Source organism: Cynara cardunculus (genome assembly GCF_001531365.2).
Source record: "Cynara cardunculus var. scolymus isolate 2C chromosome LG 1, CcrdV1, whole genome shotgun sequence".
Taxonomy (NCBI): domain Eukaryota; kingdom Viridiplantae; phylum Streptophyta; class Magnoliopsida; order Asterales; family Asteraceae; genus Cynara; species Cynara cardunculus.
Genome location: NC_037528.1, coordinates 29,157,193 through 29,180,958, shown reverse-complemented (window position 1 = coordinate 29,180,958; position 23,766 = coordinate 29,157,193). Strand labels below are relative to the sequence as shown.

General features: G+C 36.3%; 1 protein-coding gene across 2 annotated transcripts in view; it reads right to left on the bottom strand.

The window, feature by feature from the left end:
- LOC112509480 (histone deacetylase 14) overlaps positions 1–23,158 on the bottom strand; it is a 28,212-nt gene extending 5,054 nt beyond the window's left edge. Inside the window, exons 1-7 of one of the 2 annotated variants that reach the window (XM_025114463.1) lie at positions 23,030–23,158; positions 20,919–21,145; positions 19,502–19,576; positions 10,241–10,342; positions 9,755–9,826; positions 4,381–4,437; positions 3,732–3,983 (exon numbers count right to left, since the gene is read on the bottom strand). In XM_025114463.1, the coding sequence (XP_024970231.1) occupies positions 3,732–3,983; positions 4,381–4,437; positions 9,755–9,826; positions 10,241–10,342; positions 19,502–19,576; positions 20,919–21,145; positions 23,030–23,069 (825 nt within the window). In that variant the 5' untranslated portion in view covers positions 23,070–23,158. The remainder of the gene's footprint in view (positions 1–3,731; positions 3,984–4,380; positions 4,438–9,754; positions 9,827–10,240; positions 10,343–19,501; positions 19,577–20,918; positions 21,146–23,029) is intronic. The other variant, XM_025114472.1, reaches the window with a different exon arrangement.
- Between the last annotated feature and the right edge of the window lie 608 nt (positions 23,159–23,766).

The following is a 23,766-nucleotide window of genomic DNA, read 5'->3' as shown; positions in this document are numbered from 1 at the left end:
CAAGTCTAGTAAGCATGACTAAGCAAGCTAGTGATGAGTTGTTAAGGCTAGAAGTGTATGAGTTGGCAAGACTATTGATTACATGTCAAGCCTAGGAAACATGACAAGGACTACTAGAAGCATGAGTTGTAAGATTCTCTTATCCTTATTAGTGAGGTGTCAAACTCTCATAAGAGTACAATCTTTAGAGCAAGAAAGACAAGTAGTTAATGCAATGAATTTATCTATAAATAGGGGTGTAAGGTAAGAAATCTCTCTATCTTTATCTAATTAAGCTTGAATAAAGGAATCAAAGGAAAAGTAAGCAAATCAAGGTGAGTACTTATGTGATTTATGAGATACATGTATGCTATATTTATATTAGTATTTTATGCATTACAAGTTATGTTGGCATGCTTTGTTTTACATGAAAATATTGATATATATATATATATATGCATATTCAAGATATGCATGATGACATGTTTTAATACAAGTATACATACAAGATATGAAAATCATTTACATGTTATCATATGTGTTACACAAGGCATGAAAACTTTTACATGTTATGTATAACCATAATATCCAACGTACGGGATATTACAAGAAGGAACGTCTTGCAAACGAACCTTATAGGGCAGCCTTTCATGGACCCGGGGGTTAGCAAACCCCAAGACAAGTATGGTATACATGCATGTGACAAGTGAGATCTCAAAAGAATGTTTTATGCATGATAAAGAATATAGTATTTTATGAATGTTTATGCATGAAAATAAAGAATATTTATGTACATGATCAAGAGCTTTTATGAATTATCATTTACAAAATATCATGAAAATTTCTCATTCATGAAACTATAAATACTCACTAAGCTTATAGCTTATATATCTCATGTATGTATCTCAGGAAGGAAGTAAGAAGGATTTGCGTAAAGTATAATGGTTTTAGTTTTTAAAACAAGATTTGTTGTAATACAAATTATGGTTACGTTTCCGCTAAAGTAGCTTCTTCTTTGATGTATATTCAAAATATGTACTAAATAAAGAGAAATTTTTAAGTTCATATTCAAGAAAGTCTAACATGTAAAGTTACGGTTCCCATTTTATATAGAGATTGCGTTACACAATCGATGTTGAAAACCTTCATTGTGAGGTATGTGAGCTTGCTAAACACAAGCGTATCCCTTTTCCTATCAGTGATAAAAGAAGCAACTCTCCTTTTTATCTTATTCACACTGATATTTGGGTCCATCTAATATTTCCAATGTGTTGGGTGCAAGATGGTTTGTGACTTTCATTGATGATTGCACACGGGTTACTTGGGTGTTCTTATTAAAACATAAGTCTGATGCTAGCACTATTCTCCCTAATTTTATTTCGATGGTAAAAAATCAATTTGGAGTAAAAGTTCGAAAAATAAGATCCGATAATGCTCGATACTTTTTCAATCAAACTCTCACCTCCTATTTTTAAAAAAAAAGGAATAATTCAAGAATCTTCATGTGTTAAAACACCTCAATAGAACGGAGTGGCAGAGAGGAAAAATGAGCATTTATTAGATCAAACCAGAGCATTATTATTTCAAAAAATAACGTTCCAAAACATTTTTGGGGAGAAGCAGTGCTCACAACAACTTATCTTATAAATAGACTTCCTACCCGAGTTCTAGGATTCAAAAGTCCTATGAATGTACTTTCTTCCTTTTACCCGAATGTGTCCACTTCCAACAATCTTGTAACCCATATTTTTGGATGTATTTTATTTGTTCACATCCATAGCCAAGACAAATTGGGCTCTAGTGTGTTTTTTTGGGATATTCCTCAACCCAGAAAGGGTACAAATGTTACTACCCCCCATCTAGAAAGTTTTTTGTGTCAAGGGATGTAACCTTTAGCGACAATAATCCCTACTTCACCCAACCTTATCTTCAAGGGGAAGATCGAAAGGAAGATAAGGGTAGCCTGGAAGATCTTTTACTTGACTTATCTATATTAGCTTCCACTTCTGTCCCTGAGCACTACCCAAGTACTCCTGTTATCCACGATCCCGAAATAGTTTCACCAACTTGTGAGCCTATTCCATCCCTGTAAGTTATCATATGCCCACGGCACGTGTCACCCAGCAATACTGCTAAGGAGTATGTAAACCTATAGTATCGTACAGGTTTACTGCAGATTTGACAGATTGACTTGGGGCGATCAATGGGAGGTGCCGAGCCCAGATTACTGAACAAACGGCCAGCCAAGGGTCTCTTGGCTGCGATGTTGGAAGACAAAAGCGAGGCATCATTGTTGTCCTCTTCAAGGCATTGCTCTTCACGAAGAAGAAGACCAAGCAAATTGTTGGAGGTGATATGCTCGACACGAATGCTGAGGGCTGATTTGAAAGGCCCGTGTTCTGGGCCGAGGCCAAACAAAAGAAAGGACGCAAAGGCGTCATTTGGGACAATCGTCAGACATTTAGCCAACGAATCCGAGATGGCACGCTTCTTCTCGACATATTCGAGAATCGACATGGTACCCTTCATAAGTGTCTAAAGTTGTTGTTTGAGGTGCATCTGGCTTGCAGTAGTCTGTGCATGAAACATCTGCTTGAGCATAAGCCAACCTCGGAAGTGGTAGTGGCACGAGCCACATGACCAAGTAATGAATTGGTGAGTGTCGAACGGAGCCATAACAGGACAAGCCTGTCCTTGCGTTTCCATGCCGCAAAGGCTGGGACGCTGGGTTCGGATTGGAATTGGTGGAGCCTTGCTTGGGCGGCAACGTTGGTGATGGAACAGTGCCAGAGGCCAAGGAGTCGAGCTCATAAGCCTCGAGCATGGAGCGAACGGTTCCATGCCAGAGTGAGTAGTTGGACCGATCTAGACGGACAACTAAATGCCAGAAATTGGAGAGTGGCAGAGGCACCGCCAGCAGCAGTGAAAAGGATCTGAGTTGCGGAAGCATTGGTGTTTTGGCCTTGGGAGACATGGTTGTGGACCAGGTTGCACTGATACCATATAAAGAATATGAAGTTTGTGAAAAGGTTACCTTTTACTTCTCGTTCAGAAAGGATATAACACGATGTAGAAAGCTAATTACAGAAACTATGAAATAAATTAAGGATTGATAATCAATTAGCTACAGTCAAGGATTGCTAATCAATCAATTATATCCTAAAAAAAAATTATAATAATATCTCAATAATATATATATATATATATATATATATCTCCTAAAAGGAAAAGAACCCATCCAGATTTGAACCGGGCAAAGTTCCCCCTTCCAAAGAGGACAGCCACGGCCCCATCCACAAGGGAGTTGTGTCTCCGGTTAACCACCTTGGAGGGTTTAATAGTGTTCGTGGTAACCATAATTGTGTGTCAACAAACACTCTTGGAATTTTCCGGATCCCCTAAAAGCCTTGGAGCTCCTCCCATAGGTCGAGTCCCTTAAGGCTACTAGGGATTTTCAGGACTTTCAGGCCCTATGGGATTAGTTGAGGTGCACACACAAGCTGGCCCGGACACCGATGGTTACTAAAAAGAATATTGTGATTCTTTAATGAACCTGAAAAACATTGAGAGCCCATGTGATGATAACAGCCCAAGTTCAACAAATGATGTACCAATCAAATAAGACTAAAGAAGCATCCATGCGTATAGAAAATTAAAAAAAACCACTAAATCCCACTCGAAAATAGGGTCCGGGGATATATAAGAAATTAAATCCACTTACAAAAATAAATATACAAATGTTTGCCACTTACTTGGTGAGTCGAAAGAAAGAAAATGTCTGGATCATCATAGAAAGCATCATTAGTCCCATTTCCATGATGAACATCAAAATCAATTATGAAAACACGCCTTAGTCCATGGACACGTTGGGCATATCGAGCTGCAATAGCCACGTTACCGAAAATACAAAATCCCATGGGCCCCTTTGGAACGGCATGATGTCCAGGAGGTCGTATCAAGGCAAAACCAACCGGAGGGTTCTGACTGATTTTTGATGCAGCCACCTACCATTTCATCAAAAAGAAGAAACTCTTTCCGGTCAAAAGAACAAATAAACCTACAATTCTTACAACAGCAAAATCTGTAGCAGCAACACAGTCACACAGCCAGAGATAGAGATGCACAAGGCCTGGGTTTTTTGGGCCAGTCAAGCCCCGTTATTAGTAAGAGAAAAAGCGCTTTGTGTGTAAAAATGGGCCCATTCATGCTTTTTCAGGCCGGGGCTGTTCCGGTCTTTTGAAAAAATAACTAGGCCCGATCGGGCTTTTAGGCCTCGTGTGGGCCTGGGCTTTGGGATTGCTAGGCCCAGGTCAGGCTTTTTCGGGCTTTTGTGCATCTAGTCAGAGACAAGAGAATGGGAAGTAATTAAGTGGCGACTAGCACATAGAGTTGAGGCATTACCACAGAATCAACCAAGGATAGGCCTGCTCCAGCAGCAACCAATGACTCCTGAAATGTCTGCATCCAAATTAAAGAGGATCAATAGCACCATAGCCGACTTTATATAAGAATCAAGCTTCAACAGGATGCCGATTAGTGGATCAAAGAATGTATCATTAATGAATCCATAAAGACAACAAGAGTTCTCATTAAAAAAAATTCCCAATTTGCATGATTTTGATAAGAGTCGATAAAAGGTTGCCAAGATTAGAGTATTAAAACCCTACAGCTTTCGAGAGGCTGCAGTCTCTCCTATTCAATTGTAGAGAATTGAATTATAATAAATTGATCTATATTCCAAAAAGGTAAACAATGAAGGTATTTAAACTAATAAGTAAAAGACTCCTAGAATAAAACGGATCCTAAAGAAAAACAAATAAAACAATTAAAATAAACATAAGATAGTTATATAYAAACTTGAGGACTTATGACTTATCCAAGACTTGCTTTATTTATCTTATTAATCTGCCCTCCTCTCTTTCCTTCTTGAATATGTCTTCATACTCTGAAGTCTATCAATCCCCCCTCCCCCCCCGGCGGGCAAGACTTGCATCTTGTCCTCCGGATGAAAAGAGGGGAAATTGCATCTTCAACACTTCACAATCTTCCCAGGAGGCTTCAAACACACATAAATTCTTCCATGATTAATGCCTCTTGTCTTCCATCTTGTGTGTTGTTCGTACTTGTAGGACATCTTCCTTCTACTATCATTTCCATATCGTTATTCAATTGATTTGGCAATATGGTTGACGAGGCACACTGTCCGATTGCTCTCCTCAACTGAGAGATATGAAACACTGGATGGAGTCGTGTAGATGCTGGCAATTCCGAGCGATAAGCCACCATTCCCACCTTGCCTACCACTTTAAATGGTCCATAAAAACGCGCGGACAGCTTTTGGTTGTTGCTTTTCCTTAAAGATTTCTGTCGGTAAGGCCTAAGCTTCAAGAAAACCATATCTCCAATGTCAAAATTTACATCCTATGCCCATCAGCTTGTTGTTTCATTTTGTGTTGTGCTTGCACTAAGAACATTCGTAGCAAATCAATTGCATCATCTGTGTCTTTTAACATTTGCTCCAATAAAAACTTCAAGCTTTGTTGGTCTGTCCTTACAACGAACTTCCTTCTGATCAAGTACGTTCACCACTTGGTTACAGCAAATACGTGGCTATGAGTTCCTTCTCATATATGTGTTTCTGTCGAGCAACCTGATTCAAAACTTGGCTGTGGTATGCGATCGGCTGTCCCCCTTGCATTAATACTGCCCCAACTCCCTGGACTGATGCATCTGTTTCAATTTCAAATGGCTGACCAAAATCTGGCACCTTCAAAACTGGGGCTGAAGTCAATGCCTTCTTTAATCCTTCGAAGGCCACATCAGCTGCCTTTTGCCACTTGAATCCTTGTTATTTCAACAAATTCGTTAAAGGCCTTACAATATGCCCGTATCCCTTGATGAATTTTCTGTAGTAACCGGTTAAACCCAAAAATCCCCTTAGTTGTGTTACAGTTTTTGGTGTTGGCCTTTTGAGCATTGCCTCAACTTTTGTCATATCCATGGACACCCCTTTACCTTCATTCCTTAGTGTCTTCATCATCGATTTTAATGATACTAGGGATCTGCCAAGAGTTGGATTTCCTTTTAAGGTTAGGGTTTCCCCTCCTTTTTTGAATCTCATAACTTGGTTTGCCAATTCACCCATGTTGGTCCTAGTGAGGCCGACCATTTAACGCCTAATATTACGTCTGAGTTTCCCAAATTAATGGGCAAAAATTCTTCCACAACTTCAATTCCTTGCATACTTGGCTTCACCCCTTCACATACTTCCTGTCCCTTCATGGCTTCTCCCGCTCCCATTGAGATATCATATTCTTCTATGATTCTTGTAGATAACCCGAGTTTCTCAACTAACATTGTGGCTATAAAATTGTGGTAAGCCCCACTGTCAATTAAAACAAATACCTTTTGGCCTTCTACCTCTCCTTCTAGCTTCATAATCTTCGTTGTTGGGAGTCCTACTGTTGAATTCAATGATACTTCTACTTCTCCCGTTTCTATCCCCGCCAATTCCTTCATCTCCTCCATGTTCGCATCTTCATCAACGTTGTACTCTTCCGCCTCTTGAACCACCAACACACTAAGCTCCTTTTTGCATTGGTGACCCAGAGAATACTTCTCATCACACCTGTAACATAAACCTAGAGCCCTACGTTGTTGAAGTTCTTGATTGGACAACCTTCTGAATTCCCCAACAGATTGTCCTCCCTTTCCACTACTCTTGTTGGAGGGTTCAACAAACCTCTTGTTTCCCACAGATCCTTCTCCATTACACTTGTTCAACCAGCTATCTTTTGGGTTATTTATTCTTGCTAAAATATTGTTTTTTTTCTTCTATCCTCTGAGCTAGTTCCATGGCCTTTCCCAATCACACCGGTGCGAGGGTGCGGACTTCTACCTTGATTTGTGGACTCAACCCGTTTAAGAATTGACTAACGAAAACTTCATCCGGAATCCTTTCTAACAGGGCTGCCAACATAACAAACCTTCTTTTGTATTCTACCACCGTGTAGTCTTGCTTAACAGCCAAGAATTGCTCACACAAAGATCACTTCCCCGCTAATGAAGCAGTAATGTTTTTAATTCTTCCCATAGCCTAATGGGTCTCCTCTTATTCTCCCACTGGAACCACAGCAAGGCGTCACCCTCAAAAGCAATGACCGAGAATTCTAGTTTTTCTTCATTGGTTAGTTTATTAAGAGCGAAATACCTTTCTGCCCTCAATACCCAACCGTCTGGGTCTGTCCCTTCGAACACACGTAACTCTAGTTTTGTAACGCCCCACGTCCTTGTATATATTGCATGCCGTTACTTTACATGATAAAACTATTAAATCTTGAATCTGAACTTGAAATTCAGCTTTATTTATAACATATCTTGAAATTACATCAAAGAAGAAATTACTTAGCGGAAATGTAACCATAGCTTGTATTACAACAAAACTTGCTTATTGACTAAAACCATATTACTTTATGCAAATCCTCCTTACTTCTTTCCTGAGATACATACATGAGATATATAAGCTATAAGCTTAGTGAGTATATGGTTTCATGAATGGGAAATTTTCATGATATTTTGTGAATGATAATTCATTAAAGCTCTTAATCATGTATAAAAGTATTCTTTATTATCATGCATAAACATTCATAAGATACTATTCTTTATCATGCATAAACCATTCTTTTGAGATCTCACTTGTCACATGTATGTATACCATACTTGTCTTGAGGTTTGCTAACCCGGGTCCATAAAAGGCTACCCTATAAGGTCCGTTTGCAAGACGTCCCTTCTTGTAATATCCCGTACGTTGGATATTATGGTTAATACATAACATGTAAAAAAAATTATGCCTTGTGCAACACATATGATAACATGTAAATGATTTTCATGTCTTGTGTGTATACTTGTATTAGAACATGTCATCATGCATATCTTGAATATGTATGTGTATCAATATTTTCATGTAAAACAAGCATGTCAACATAACTTGTAATGCATAAAATACCTTTATATATAGCATGCATGTATCTCATAAAACACATAAGTACTCACCTTGATTTGCCTACTTTTTCCTTTGATTCCTTTCTTCAAGCTTAATTATGTATATATAGAGAGATTTCTTATTTTTGGTATGCACAAATAGTGACCCTTAAATCCCTATTTATAGATAAATTCGTTGCATTAACTACTTGTTCTTTTTGCTCTCAAGATTGTACTCTTATGAGAGTTTGACACCTCATCAATAAAGATAAGAGAATCTTGACAACTCATCTCTAAGGATAAGAGAATTTATACAACTCATGCTTCTAGTACTCCTTGTCATGCTTCCTAGACTTGTCTTGTAATCAGTAGTCTTGCCAACTCATATTTTTTTTAGCCTAAACAACTCATCACTAGATTGCTTATTCATGCTTACCAGACTTGCCAACACACTTCTAGCCTTAACTCATCACTAGATTGCTTAGTCATGCTTACTAGACTTGCCAACACACTTCTACCCTTAACAACTCATCACTAGCTTGCTTAGTCTTATAATTAAGATGTTTCACTAAATGAAACAACTGCTGGAGCACTTGAATTATTCATAAATATTTGCATTTAAGGCTGAAATATTGAGATTTATCAAATAAAGAAACTAGGGTGTTACAAGTTTCCTCCCCCTTATCGCAAGAAACCGACCGCTATCATAGTTTTTGTCTACGCGATAATCCGCCTTTTTTGGTTGTCCATTGTCTTAGTTTTCATCCTCTCCCCCGCTCTTCTCCTTCTCCTTCTCCTAAGCGCTTCTTCTTGCATTATCAACATTGTTTCCATTTGTTTGATCACTTTTTGCATATCGTCCTTCAGCGAGTTCACCTCCGCTTGGACCGTTCCCAAGCTTCCCTCCACCTCGTCCATCCTCGATGTTGTTTATCGAGTCATTATCGCGTGAATAGTAATCGTAAACAGTGATTCGTGAACAGTGATCGTGAACAGTGATCGTGAACAGTAATTCGTGGATAGTAACACGATTACTAATCCAGAACAGCAACGGTAGGCTCTAATACCAATTTAATAAGAGTCGATAAAAGGTTGCCAAGATTAGAGTATTAAAACCCTACAGCTTTCGAGAAGCTGCAGTCTCTCCCTATTCAATTGTAGAGAATTGAATTATAATAAATTGATCTATATTCCAAAAAGGTAAACAATGAAGGTATTTAAACTAATAAGTAAAAGACTCCTAGAATAAAACGGATCCTAAAGAAAAACAAATAAAACAATTAAAATAAACATAAGATAGTTATATGTAAACTTGAGGACTTATGACTTATCCAAGACTTGCTTTATCTTTATCTTATTAATCTGCCCTCGTCTCTTTCCTTCTTGAATATGTCTTTATACTATGAAGTTTAGAGATTTCACTAGAAAGCAATCATTGTCAACTAGTTATGTTCTGTAGTTGCTAGTAAACTTCATGAGTTTTCTTTGTAACATTAATAGAAACATTAAACTGATTTTGCACAAAGACAAACAGCATTTCATGGGCTCCTTAAAGTTGGAAAAGCAATGTTGGATCAGAAATAATATAAAATAAAATACATAAACCTAGTCAACCATAAAAGACAAACTAAACAATTTTGTAATCCAAAAAATATATAACTAATATGTGGTATGAAATAAACTAAATTCAATGATGTGCTGCAAAATCCCTAACAAATCCAATTAAATTTTTTTGACTGAAATTAATACGAGCATGCACAACAGCTTGAGGGACTTTTTTGTCAAATTGGCTTACTGTAGCGGTGGCGTATGTGGGTCCGGAACCATCTATGTGTATAATGCCCTGTTCTGAAGCCTGTTCCATTGCCTAAACAATAGAAATTACAAGGAACATAAGACGATGATTAGAGGATGCATCAATTCCAGTAAAAATTTACCGCAAGTACACATAAAATCAAACCAACCAAATCCAGTATCCCACTTAGAGGTGGGGTCCGAGGAAGTATGATGTATGCAGACCTACCCTCTACCCCGAAGAGTAGAGTGGTTGCTTCCGTGAAGCAACCCAGCTTGAGAACAGTGTGTGAAAGTTAATATGATGACAAAAAGTTGCAGAAAATATTAATGTTGCATGAGTCGACATGTTAAGTATCATAGCTTTCCCTTCTACATGAATGGATAACTATTCTACTTGACATCAAATAAATATAAACATTAGTTTTTAGAAATTAGAAATCCTCTCCTCTTGTGCTTTTGTTTATGTTAAGAAAACGTACATCACCTTCTCAAGGCCAAAAATGTAAGATCTAGCATGTACGCTTGCAATATCTTCTGGTGTAGCGGTTCTAAAGTTTTGAAGTTGAATGATCTCAGATCCTCGAAACTGCAAGCATATAGATTGCATGTCAGTAAAAACAAAATCTCATTTCGTCATGCATGATCACAAGGTTCATGTTAGATAAAGGCCCCCCTCTACCACCAATTCAATTTTAGAATTACATAGTGTAAACAAGAAACTATTCTTGAATTTTTTATATGCTTTCAGAGAAGGGAGTTAATGACATCTTCTTGCATAGTGTTAGAAGGTATTTATTATAGCATAAAGAAAGTTCAAAAAAGTTAACACCATAACTATTTACTTCAATATCTTAGTTGTGGATAGTTTCATAACATGGTGCCACAAACAAATCTTGTCCCCAGTTTCAAACTTCAGATGGCATCATACCCACTATCCTAAGCTAGATGTGAAGCCTACAATTTTACTCTAGGGTTGGGTTCCGGTAAGAATGGAAGTTATGGTGAGAAGGGTAAGAAGGGATCTCCACCCTTGGATCAATCCTAATTGAAGATCAACAGTAATGAGATGCACCGGATCAATTCATGTATCAAGCGCAATTCATGGGTTGGGGGTGATATTAAAAGTGATCAACAGTTCAGATCCCTTCTTACGCTTCTCACCTTAACTCTTATTCTCACACAATCCTTCGTTTTTGTGTGTGTGTGTGTGTGTATATATATATTGTCACCGGACAGTGTTTCTCATTAACTGCGTACACCCATTTTCCCGGCTGGAGTAGTAGTCCCTAAGTTAGCGTATATAAATTTCTTCCAAGCATCAAGCACAACCTCATATATTCTGTTGGGTATTGTTCATGCATGCTTGATTAAGAAGCTTTTGATATTTTTAACACTTTAGGGCCAAGGAATATGAATCCCTTTCTGATACTTATAGCAGATTCAATGATATTTTGAACAACAAAACGAGGAATGGTGTTTAGAAAATCAATTCAGAAATCAACGACAAGTTTCTGAAAAATCTGAAACCAGAGTGGGATACTTTTTGCAGATAATCTTCTCACCAAGAATCTGACAAAAATGAATATCCATGCTATCTTTGGCATTTTAAATCCAACATGACGAAAAGGTTACTGAAAGAATGTCTGAGAAGAAGGTGAATGATTTTCTTGCCCTGATCTCAGATCGAAAATATAAGACAAGTTCTAAGAGGGCATCAAAGTTGGTTGAAATTCTAGAGTTAGATCCGGAGTCAAATCTGACAGTGAGAGTTCTGACATAGAGCTAAAAAAGATAGCTGAAAATTTAGCTCTACTCACCAAAGCCTTCAATAAAGGTTTGCGGAAAAAGGTCAAGGCAAATCCAAAGGTGATTACTACAAAAGGGGTAATGGTGACAAGAAGCATAACTCTGAGTTTAAGAGCTTTGAGAAGAAGTCTGAGAGAAAGGAAGAGAAGGAGAAGGTGAAAGAGAGTTGAAGAAGAAGTGCCTAGATGCTTCAACCGTGGCAAACCTGGCCACTTTGCAAGAGAATGCATGTTTAAAAAATACAGAGATTCAGATTACTATTCCAAAAAGTTAAATCTTGCAAAGAAAAAGGAACAAGGACAGGTGCTCGTGGCTGAGGAAGAGAACTGGTTAGAATGGTTCTCTTCTGATGAGAAAACAACTCATTATGCTAGATCTTGCTTCATGGGCTCTGTTGATCAATCTGGCATTTCTGACACAGACTCAGATGATGAGGTACAACAAACTCTTGACTCTGAATTATTTGTTAAAAATGAATCCATGAACTTTGAATTTGATGATCTTAAGAAAAGACTCAAAGGCGAGAGAAAATTGATAAAAGGTTTTCTAAAACTCCGTAAAGAAATTTGATGTTAGGCTTTCTTTTATTGATGAGTTCATATGGAGTTTTAGAAAACCTTTTATTAATTATAGATCTATTTTGTGTAAAGCAAGCAGTAGATATTGCTTCAGCCCATAAAAACATTGGTAAGTCTGAATGAGCAAGCATAGTTCTAGCTGCTTTCACAAGAGTCCTATTCTTCCTTTCTACAATTGCATTTTGTTGAGGAGTCCTGACAGCAGAAAAATTGTGTGAAATTCCCACAAAAGTAATATAACTCTGAAGAACTTCATTCTTGAATTCAATTCAATTGTCACTCCTTATCTTTTGAACAGTGAGTTGCACGAAGACTTGAAGCTTTTTAATAAATGCAATGATAATCTGGGTTGCTTCAGATTTTTGCCTAAGAAACTCTACCCAAGTGTATCTTGAAAATTCATCTACAATCACCAGAATATATTTCCTTCCATTCAAACTTTAATTCTCATTGGTCACATAAATCCATATGTAACAGCTCAAGAGGAGATTTATATGATGATTCAACCTTGATCTTGTGTGGACTTTTCTTCATTTTGCCCATTTCACAAGCTGGACATAGTGAATGCCTTTCAAACTTGATTGAAGGCAACCCTTTAACCAGATTATTTTTCACAAGTAAATCAATTGATTTGAAATTCAGATATGAAAGCCTCTTATGCCTAATCCATCCTTCTTCATTAACAGTTTTGGAAGTTAAGCACACAACCTGTGAACTTTTCAGAGTAGGAAAATAGGCAGAATACAGATCTCCATCTCTTCGAGCTGAAATGACTTGAACTCCACTTGGATCCTTCACAGTGTACCCATCAATGTGAAAGTGAACATCAAATAGGTTGTCACATAATTGACTTATGCTGAAGAGATTATGTTTCAATCCTTCAACATAAAGTACTTTCATGATAGTGACCCTTCCATTTGTTAGCATACCATATCCTCTTATAAAGGCCTTTCTGATTATTCCCAAAATTAACAGTGCCACCATATTTTTCTTTGAAGTTGGACAGCAACTGTTTAAAGCCTGTCATGTGCCTTGAACATCCAGAATCTAAGATCCACATATAACCAGATCTGCAAAAAAAATTACTCAATTTTAGGTACCCATTTGAAAATGGGTCCTTTCTGTTTAGCTCCATAAAATTCATATTTAACTTTGGGTTTCCAGATTTTTACAATCCTTTTTCCAGACTTAGTTTGAATTACTTTAGAATAAGGCTTGAGTTGCCATTGCATTATTGGACTGCTAAAAGACATATTGTAATCCAGAGAATGATTATATCCTTTTTGAGATTGATTCCTTTTAGCATAGAAAGTCTTTCCAGAATTGAATTTTCTTTTCTCATAGTTAGCTTTCTTTGAAGATGATTTCTTGTTCCTATTAATCAACTTAGGTTTGGATTTGAAGTCACTTTGTCCACAATGAATACAAAGAACATGTTTTTTAAGCCAAGAAATTTGGTTGATTCCTTTTAGCATAGAAAGTCTTTCCAGAATTGAATTTTCTTTTCTCATAGTTAGCATTCTTTGAAGATGATTTCTTGTTCCTATTAATCAACTTAGGTTTGGATTTGAAGTCACTTTGTCCACAATGAATACAAAGAACATGTTTTTTAAGCAAAGAAATCATATCAGCACACATACATTTGACAGAATTATGAACCAGATGTACAATAGGAACAAATGTTCTTTTATTCATTGTTTTCAAAGGTTTTTACGATCGTTGATTTTACAATAGGAACAGCCAGTTTTCTTGTCGTCATCATCTTTGCCTGTTTTTTTGATTTTCCAGACTAAGTTCTTTTTGGCAATATCTGAAATAGAGGAAGATTTTGAATCAGATTTTTTTGACTTGACATTTTTCAAGTTCTTGTGCATTATGCTCATTTCATTCTTATAACCAGAAATGGGAACTACAGATGACTTTGCAATATCTTGTTTAACAAATTCTGGATTTGAATGAGTTTCCAGATGACTTCATTTACATCTTTGCAAACTTGAACATTTCAATCCTGAGTAATATTTGTTCTATAAGAAAACAGGACCAAAAAGTTCATCTGGAAGTTTTGCTTCAACCAAACCATTTAAAGACTTGTAAACAAGATATCCATTATATTCAGAATCAGATTTATTCATCATTTCATCAAATTTATCTTGAGTCATATTATCTATGAACTCAGACAATTTGGTTGATTTGTTAACTTCAGAATCATTGGAGGAATTTGAATCATTTTGATTAAGAGAATTAGAATTAGAAAAAGTTTGTGAAGAACTTTCTTCCTGTGATGGATTTCCAGAGTTATTTTCAGAGTTTTCGTTACTCTGAACATTTGATTCAGAAATCTGAACTTCCTTAGAAATATCACTTTCAGATTTAGGTTCAAATTTTGAACAATAGTCCACAACATTCATAATCCTTGTAAGAAAAGTATGGTTTTTTCTCATAACTTTTGTTCAAGTTTGAGTAGTCAAATCTTATTCCAAACTTGAAATTCTTTTGATCTATGTAACTCTGAACAGTACATTTTGCAGAATTGGATTCTTCACAAATATTTTCTTTTTCTTCAGAAGATGATCCAGGCTTTACAAAACACTTAAGAGGGATTCTTTCCACTAGATTTGCAGACATTTGTTTTGAAGTCTTCAGAAATGTTTTGAGAAACACCCAATTTAGAAAAATATAAAGATTTGTTGGTACATTTTTCAAAACAGAATTTTCATTTAAGCCTATCCCATCTTTGGATTGTAGAATCTAGTATCCGTAGGATTACTAGTCAACAAATTTAGTGTTTGTTCAGTCTGTCCTCTTTTGAAATTTAATTCCTCCAACTCTTCAATCTTTATATAGAAATCAATCCTTTCTTTTGAAATAAACTCATATTGAACTTTTAAAACATCATTGTCTATCTTAACCTTTTCAAAATCTTTCTTTAATTCAAATATCTTTTCAGACAAACTGGATTTTTCATTCTCAAGATTTTAATTATGTTTTTCAGCATTCAAATAATTCAACTTGTAACTTTCCTTTTCTTCTCTGAAATTGTTAACCAAGATTCTCTCGCCTTTGAGTCTTTTCTTAAGAGTTAAGATCATCAAATTTAGAGTTCATGGATTCAATTTTAACAAGTAATTCAGAGTCGAGAGTTTGTTGTACCTCATCATCTGAGTCTGTGTCAGAAATGCCAGATTGATCATCAGAGCCCAAAAAGCAAGATCTAGCATAATGATTTGTTTCCTCATTAGAAGAAGACCATTCCAACCAGTTTTCTTCCTCAGCCATGAGCACCTGTCCTTGCTCCTTTTTCTTTGCAAGATTTAACTTTTTGGAAAGTAATCTGAATCTTTGGATTTTTTAAACCTGCATTCTTTTGCAAAGTGGCCAGGTTTGCCACAATTGAAGCATCTAGGCACTTCTTCAACTTTCTCTTTCACCTTCTCCTTCTCTTCCTTTCTCTCAGTCTTCTTCTCAAAGCTCTTAAACACAGAGTTATGCTTCATGTCACCATTACCCCTTTTGTAGTAATCACCTTTGGATTTGCCTTGACCTTTTTCCGCAAACCTTTATTGAAGGCTTTGGTGAGTAGAGCTAAATTTTCAACAATCCTTTTTAAATCTATGTCAGAACTCTCACTGTCAGAATTTGACTCAGGATCTAACTCTAGAATTTCAACCAACTTTGATGCCCTCTTAGAACTTGTCTTATATTTTCTATCATCAGGGGCAAGAGAATCATTCACCTTCTTCTTCTCAGACATTCTTTCAATAACCTTTTCCTTATGTTGATTTAGAATGCCAAAGATATCATGGATATTCTTTTTTGTCAAATTCTTGGTGAGAAGATTATCTGCAAAAGTATCCCACTTTGGTTTTAGATTTTTCAAAAACTTGTTGATTTCTGAATTGATTTTCTGAACACCATTCCTCCTTAGGTCGTTCAGAATATCATTGAATCTGCTATAAGTATCAGAAAGGGATTCAGATTCCTTGGCCTTAAATCCTTCATACGCTGCTATGCAGATGTTGATCTTGTTTTGCACAGCTTTTTCACCTCCTTGCATCTAGGCTTCAACTTCGTCACATGGCTATGGCAGACTTCAGACTGTCCACCCTGTTGAAGATATTATTGGGAAGAACCATGGTTAGAAGTGTTAGAGCCCTCTTGTCAATTTTAGCTCTTCTCTTCTCCATTGTACACGTTAGGATCCTTTCAAATCTTAGAGGTAGGAATAGCCAGAGTATTTTATGTTCTGGGAACAGCAGGAATTTCGATGAACACTTCGAGAGGTCCATCAAGAATAGAATTCATCAATTCCTCATCAATGTTGTCGAGGAATTGAATCATTCTGATTCTCCACGGGTGATATTCACTAACAAACAAGGCAGGGGGTTTAGTTTCAGATCCTATGCTCACATATTCTTTCGACATCTTGACAGAATGAATTTGATCGAATTGACAATTCGGAATTCAAAATGAAGAATCAAGAAATAGGAGAATCAAGAACAAAATTCGAAAGGGTGGTGCCTGATTGGTTTGAGCTTGGCTCCAAAGGTCAAAAGTACCGGCAGGTTCAGGTTCAAATCCAAGCAAAAATAAAAATCCCCTTGTGGCCACGGAGGTTCAAATGCGGTAACTCCGGGCTATCTGCAAAGCAGGTGGTCGCCTTGGGATTAGTCGGCTCGCTTAGCGGGTTGGATATCCAGGTTAATCAAAAAAAAAATCGAAAGTCAATGGCTCTGATACCAACATATGGTCTCGTTGAGAATGTCAAGATCTCAAACATAGAATTTATCACACAAAAAACAAGTTTGGGGAAGTCATCATGTATATTAACTTATGAAAGAGTGATTACAACAAAAGAATCATAAGAATCTGTGAATCTGACAAATCGAATTACAAGTGTAAAAATCGTACTTATAAATGACTAACAAACAACCTATCTATACAGACAAAGAATGATTACAGTTGTTGTACAAGAAAGACAGGCCTATCAAACTATTACACGATTTCTATCATCATAGAGATAATCGTCGTTTCTGAGAAGCCTTATTCTGTAAATCGTCTAAGTTCAGCCCGTTCAGAGTTAATCTTCTAACTCTGATCTCTTGTACTTCAGACTTTTTGTCCTTTGGCTCTTCAGGCTTTTCAAACTTTTTGACTTGGAAAATTTCTTGCATCGAACTCTGAATTCTGAAAGTTCAGATCTCTGAAGTTAACTCTTTCAGAGTTATACTTCGAGAATATCTCATCTTGTCGAACTTTGAATTATGAATTCTCAGAATTCTAGAGAGAAGTGTTCAGAGTTGAGACTTCTCATTGAAGCAATCTTTTATGTACTCTACAAATTCGAAAAGGGGTGTTGTTCATGCAGGCTTGATTAGGGAGCTTCTGATATCTTTCAAGAATTCAACTGGGCATAAACATCACAGGATTATATTTTGTAGAGATGGTGTTAGTGAAGGACAATTTAACGAGTTTTGCTAAGCAAAATGGACAATTCGTAGGGCATGCATGTCATCGCAGGAGAACTATATGCCGCCTGTTACGTTTATTGTTGTTCAGAAGAGACATCATACAAGATTCTTTCCTGCGAGGCATGGTGATAGGCAAAGCACCGACAAGAGCGGGAATATTCTTCCAAGGACTGTGGTGGACGCAAAGTTTGTCATCCAGCAGAATTTGGTTTCTATGTGGTATTCAGGGAACAAGTCGTCCAACGCACTATCATGTGTTGTATGATGAAAACAAGTTTACTACTGATGGATTGGAATTGCTGACTAACAATTTATGCTACACGTATGCAAGGTGTTCCAGATCTGTCTCCATTGCACTCTTGCATATTATGCACATTTGGTTGCTTTTCGAGCTCGGTACTACATGGAAGGTGAGTTTTCTGATAGTGAATCACATGGGCAACGTGCGACAACGGAGAGGATAGCGGAAGCAAGGCATGTCCTATGACTCATGAAAATGTGAATAGTGTGATGTTTTACTGTTGATTTGGAAATATTGGTTTTTGGTGATATGGATGATGATGGTGTATATAAACAAGGAAAGATGCAAAGCAAAGTGAAATTGCTTTTGCCTTAAGTTTTACATGATGATGATAGTGTTTTGGTAGTTAGAAAAAACAAAGGTGAGCTTTTTGGTACTATGTAACTGACATTTGATTGAAATCATAAATTCATCTTTTAAAAAAAATTGTTGGGTCATTGACCAGCATCTTCCTAAATTGAAATGTGACGCTGATTGTTACGCTACAAGGAAATAAGTTGCGCCTTCTCCATCAACAATTGCTTTTGGCGTAGTGGTAAGCGCTTGGATCCTAAAATGTGGTATCAGAGCAGGTCATGATTTCGAATCCCATGAGGTGCATAATAATGCCAAAGGCATGTTGTACGGTCATTGTCTTCTAGCGAAAATCTTGTTAGTGCTAGTAGATGCTCGAGGGGGGGGGGGGATCGTGGGGTCATTGACCAACATCTTCCTAAATCGAAATGTGACACTGACTGCTATGCTATGAGAAAATAAGTTGCATTTCTCCATCAGCAATTGCTTTTGGCGTAGTGGTAAGCACTTGGATCCTAACATATTCTTATAAGATCAATATTTCCACATACATACATGCTAGCCATCTCAAACCTCGTCCACTTGTTTCTTATCTGAACCAATCTAAACGAAACTGAAAAGGAGATAGATTTTTCAGACATGCAAATAGATGATTTGCAGTATAAACTAAAATACAAGCATGGTTCCAGAGTAAGAACCATCTCCCAAACACTTCCTCTTTGATCATAGTTGTTAGTATATATGTACCTATTGTATAGTTCAGGGTCTATTCCGTAATTTCTAGATAGTTGTTAGTATATATTGTTTCTTCAAATTCGTAACATTTAACTGTGATATCAATACACAAGAGAAATCTTTCTCCCAACCACTGTCTCAAGTTCATCACCTTTTCTCATCAATCGAATATCCATTCTCAAATCTAGCAATCACAAAAGGATTTGCAAATTGAATCAGATTCTGATTTAATTTTGAGTTGCTTAAACAAAGAATCCATGGAAGAAAACACAAGATCGAGAGGAGACATCTTGATTCGGACTAGAGGAGGAAAGGCAGCAAAAAGACCTTTTCCTCTTAAATAAATGGTTGAATAAGTGTAAACAGAGCAATATTGCAAAATCAAAACTATGTTACCATGCATAGAGCATGCATCAATCTACTTGAAAAATTGAAGCTATTGATCCAAAGTTGTAGATAGATAAAACATTTGAACTAAAACTCGGACACAATTGCAGCCTATTGAAATTGGAATCATCTTCGAAATGAATGGCAAGATTAAATGTGAATGTTGTCATTTTTACCTTTGGAGTGAGCTCCACCTTTTCAAGAGCACTCACAATAGCAGGAATCCTTGAACTGCATTCTGGATGTGCCTCCTGGTACCAATATCATGTCAAACTTGATGAAGTCTCTTCAATAGACACTTTCTAGACATAACAAAAACATAAAATACAACAAAGGCAAGTCATGAAAACTAAATAAGACGATAACTCCTGTATATGTGACCGGAAAAAATGGAAACTTTTATCGTTTGTGAATGCAGAAATAAGAATTTCATTAAGCCGGTAGCATAACAGGTCATCCAGTCTGAGAAACGATAACCCACTAGCATTGAATATATCCAAAGATGTAAATAAGAAATATAAAATGAATGTTCCAGTCACCACTATAAGTGGGTGTATCTTATATGAGCAGTAAGATTCAAATCCTGAACGGCAGAAAAACCTGTGGCCACCATGTTTAGCTCATTCATGAATATGGTCCAACGCAACGTGAATAGCTAATGTTTTTACATGTGATTGCATTGATGTCGACTGTTGGGTCAGCAAGGATTTTCCAAGGTTTGGCATAACTCCGAACCCACTATTATACAGTTTGTCACATGATGCAATCTTTGTCCCAGACTAAATTAGCATTTTTTTGCTTCTCTTACATCTTATCATGTTTAAATAGTTCATGAAATATGTGGTCCAATGCAAAAAAGATGGGAGCTAATATGGGGCTAATATTTACCATTGCTTTAGGTCAAAATACCAAGGATTTACTCTTGCTTTATCACTGCTCAAACACTCCGATATAGAGTTTCTGTTATACATATATAGATAGTAGGAATAATAGTGGGCTGGTCAATTAGCCAATTGTGGGGGGCTAGTCAATAAGTAAGTCGGTTGTTAGGAGAAGTATAAATAATAGGAGGGTGGAAAGAACAACAAGTGTGCAATCATGCTAGCAGCCTTGCACTAATGCATTGGATTAGATCGAAGCCCTGCAGTTAAGCATGCTCGGGCAAAAGTAGTAGGTTGGGTGACACCTGGGAATTCATGGTTTCAGACATCTTTTATTGTTTGAAGAAAAAAGCAGGTATTCAACTTGAAAAGTATACTGCCCTATAAGAGACCCATGCCAATAAAATGAAGAGAAGATAAGAAACATATGTCAAGACATGGTTTAAACAAAGACAAAGCTTGCAATCTTCTTTCATGGGGCAGACCATGACATTATTTTGAGAAGGATCACTTCAAACTTCAAACTTCAAATTAGCCAAAATTAAAATAAAAACGAACTCAGCACGTTGGGATGCCTTCCTATTTTGCTGTTTGAATGATTCGATGGCAACAAAGTGATTTACTTTTGATGTATATAAATGTTAGTAGAACAAATTTCTTATAGCAAGTACATGAGCAGAAGATAATGACATATAGAACCCGGGTTGATCACCTTGTTATGACCCACTGCAGGAGCAACGCTATAAATTACTTTTGCTGTACTCTCATTTGTCTTGCAGGGTGCACTTAAATGCTCAGACAAACACGAAATAGAATCTGTGGAACATTTTCTAAATGAAGTCGGATGTTTCCGGAATAATTGACTTCTCATAAGTGATATCCAACTATGATGATGTTCCCACCTGCCCACAGGAGGTTCCAAAGGAAACTTTACTCCACCTATAAAATAGATGAAACATATTATCAATTTTGCCATGCCTACTAAACCTTTGGGAGTGATTTTGTGAAAAACTTCTATATGATCCAATATCCATGTTCTTTCTATCATTTTCATGAGGTTGATAACAAATGATATCCGGTCTCCCAATAATCAAAAAGTTATTATGGTCAAGTATCTTCGAATGTTCCTTATGGTTGAAAAATTCTTATATGCTAAAAGATATGAACGTTCGCCAAATAAAGGTGACCCCTAATGACTTGCATTATGTTATATAAAGAACAAAATATGATTTCCATCTTTTGTGTTCAGTTTTTTTTTGCTAACAACATAAATGAAATAGAGCCCATCTTTCTTGCACCATACTGATTTCTACATTTCTACCCAATTAAAGCAACTGTCCCAAACTACTTCAATTGATTGATGGATGTCACAAGAATATTTCAATAAGGGTAAATTAGAGAGGGAGAAACTAAAAGCACGTAAGCAGAAAAAGGTATATACTCTACAATCTTGATTCCTAAAAACTTCAAAGTCTCCTACCCAAAGTTATGTCTACATTTCCACCACTAGAAATGTCCTTTGTTGTTCTTTTTACTTCTATTTAGATTATTTACAGCATATCTCTAACTCAACTCACAACACCCTTCAGATAATTTATTTTTGATAGATGCATCATACAGCGTATTCCGGACCCTTTTTTAGATCAATCATCTAAATTGTATCTATAGTGCACCAATCTTTGATGCATCTTTCCACATCATAATGTATATAATAAATTACAATTAATACGATCATTTGAGAAATTTTGATCCAACAGGACGATTGACCAAGCAACAAAAACTATGAGGAAGGCTGAGGTGACATGTCACATTTTGTTTTAGGACACTCTTCCTGAAATGCACAATTTGACGAAAGAAAATGAAAATTCCATTGACAAGCTGAGACTGTTCGGTCTAATCTTGTAAACAGTTAATCAATTCGGTTCTGCTTAAACCCAAAATTTGGTCTAAGCAACTGCAAAAACAAAACACCTGTTTACCTACCTAAAAGGTCAAAACTGGTATACGTCCGCCTCATGTTCTAATTTCTTTTAAGTCATTGCAAGCAAACTCCTAGACCATCTACACCATTGACATTAGTAGATGTTAAATTGTTTTATCAATTTTCAAATTTGGAAAATCACTTTCTTATACCGGCAGATCACTGAAAAACATAAATTTATCATTTTCCAATTAATATTTTTGAATAATGAGGACATAAAGTATATGTAAATGTAGTTATTTAACTTGTCAAGAACTTAAAGCCTCTCGTATATCTACCAATTATTAACAATTATTAGAATTTCAACGGTATCTTCCAATCAGGTCCAAGGAAAGTGATTGAAATTAATCAAGGGTCCAACATAACAGTAAAAACAATCAAGTGTCCTCAGGTTCACAGCTCTTGTCACACGAAAATTTCAACAACACCATAAGAACGAGGATGTCTAATCAAAAGAATTTGGATAAATTCTTGGACAAAATTGTTGTCCCAGACTTAAATGTGTATTTTGGAAAAAACTCAAATGGTTCTTAAAGATGCATCATGGATTCTTCCCTAAATTCAAGAACAATATCTTTGGATTCATGTTCAAAGAAGAAGAGGGTCTCTATGACTCTATCCAACACAAAACAAACCCATAACTCAAATTCATGAAAGAGTACAAGTTATTATTTAATTCACAAACCAAATCAGAAGACAAAAAAGATAGGAGAAACCAATGGTTAGGAAAACTAACGAACACACAAATAGCAAGAATAACAATCAAATATTAATTTGTCTTCATCAAAAAGTTTAAGAAGAGCAGGAAGATGATACTAATTGGCTAAAATCTGAGCATTTACCTCCAAAAATTGAAGTATGAAGTACGGGTTGATGCCCCATTTTAGTAGCAGAAAGTATTTCTCAGAGACAAAAGGGAAAACCATAAGAAAGAGGATAATACAGAGTACAGACACCCACGAAACGCAAGATGAAGACGACAATAAAAGTGACATCCGAGCTTACGGTAGCAGACGTAGGTGAAGCCGTAAGCTGACGCTCAGGCTCGGGTTCGACCGTCAGAAACCAGGGGTGGATGTGGATGGTTCGGCTCGGTCCATCCCGGTTCAATCATATACTCAAGGGTTTGATGGATGTGAAAATTTTGGAATCAACCAATCGGTTTTAAATTTATTGTTAGACGTGGCTGTATTTATTTATACTAAAATCAGATTAAATTACATAATGAAAATGTAAAAAATGGATGGACTTGGTATTTGTATCAATTTTTTTAATACGGTATGATTTATATTAATTAATTACTAGAAGCGTACTCGCACAATGCAGCGAGATACATCATGATTTTAATATTTCATTTTATTCCTTATCTCAGTCGATGTTATAATATGGCTTTATGTGATTTTGTGAAAGCGATGATGTTTTTATTTTTGAATAAAATATATGTTTGAAGATATCATAAAAATTTGACAAAAATATATCAATATTAGTATCAAATTAACTATTTGAAATTCCTTATTTTTTTGTGTAATTTTTTAATTCAATTTTTTTATAATTTAATTTATGTACAATAACGAGTAAT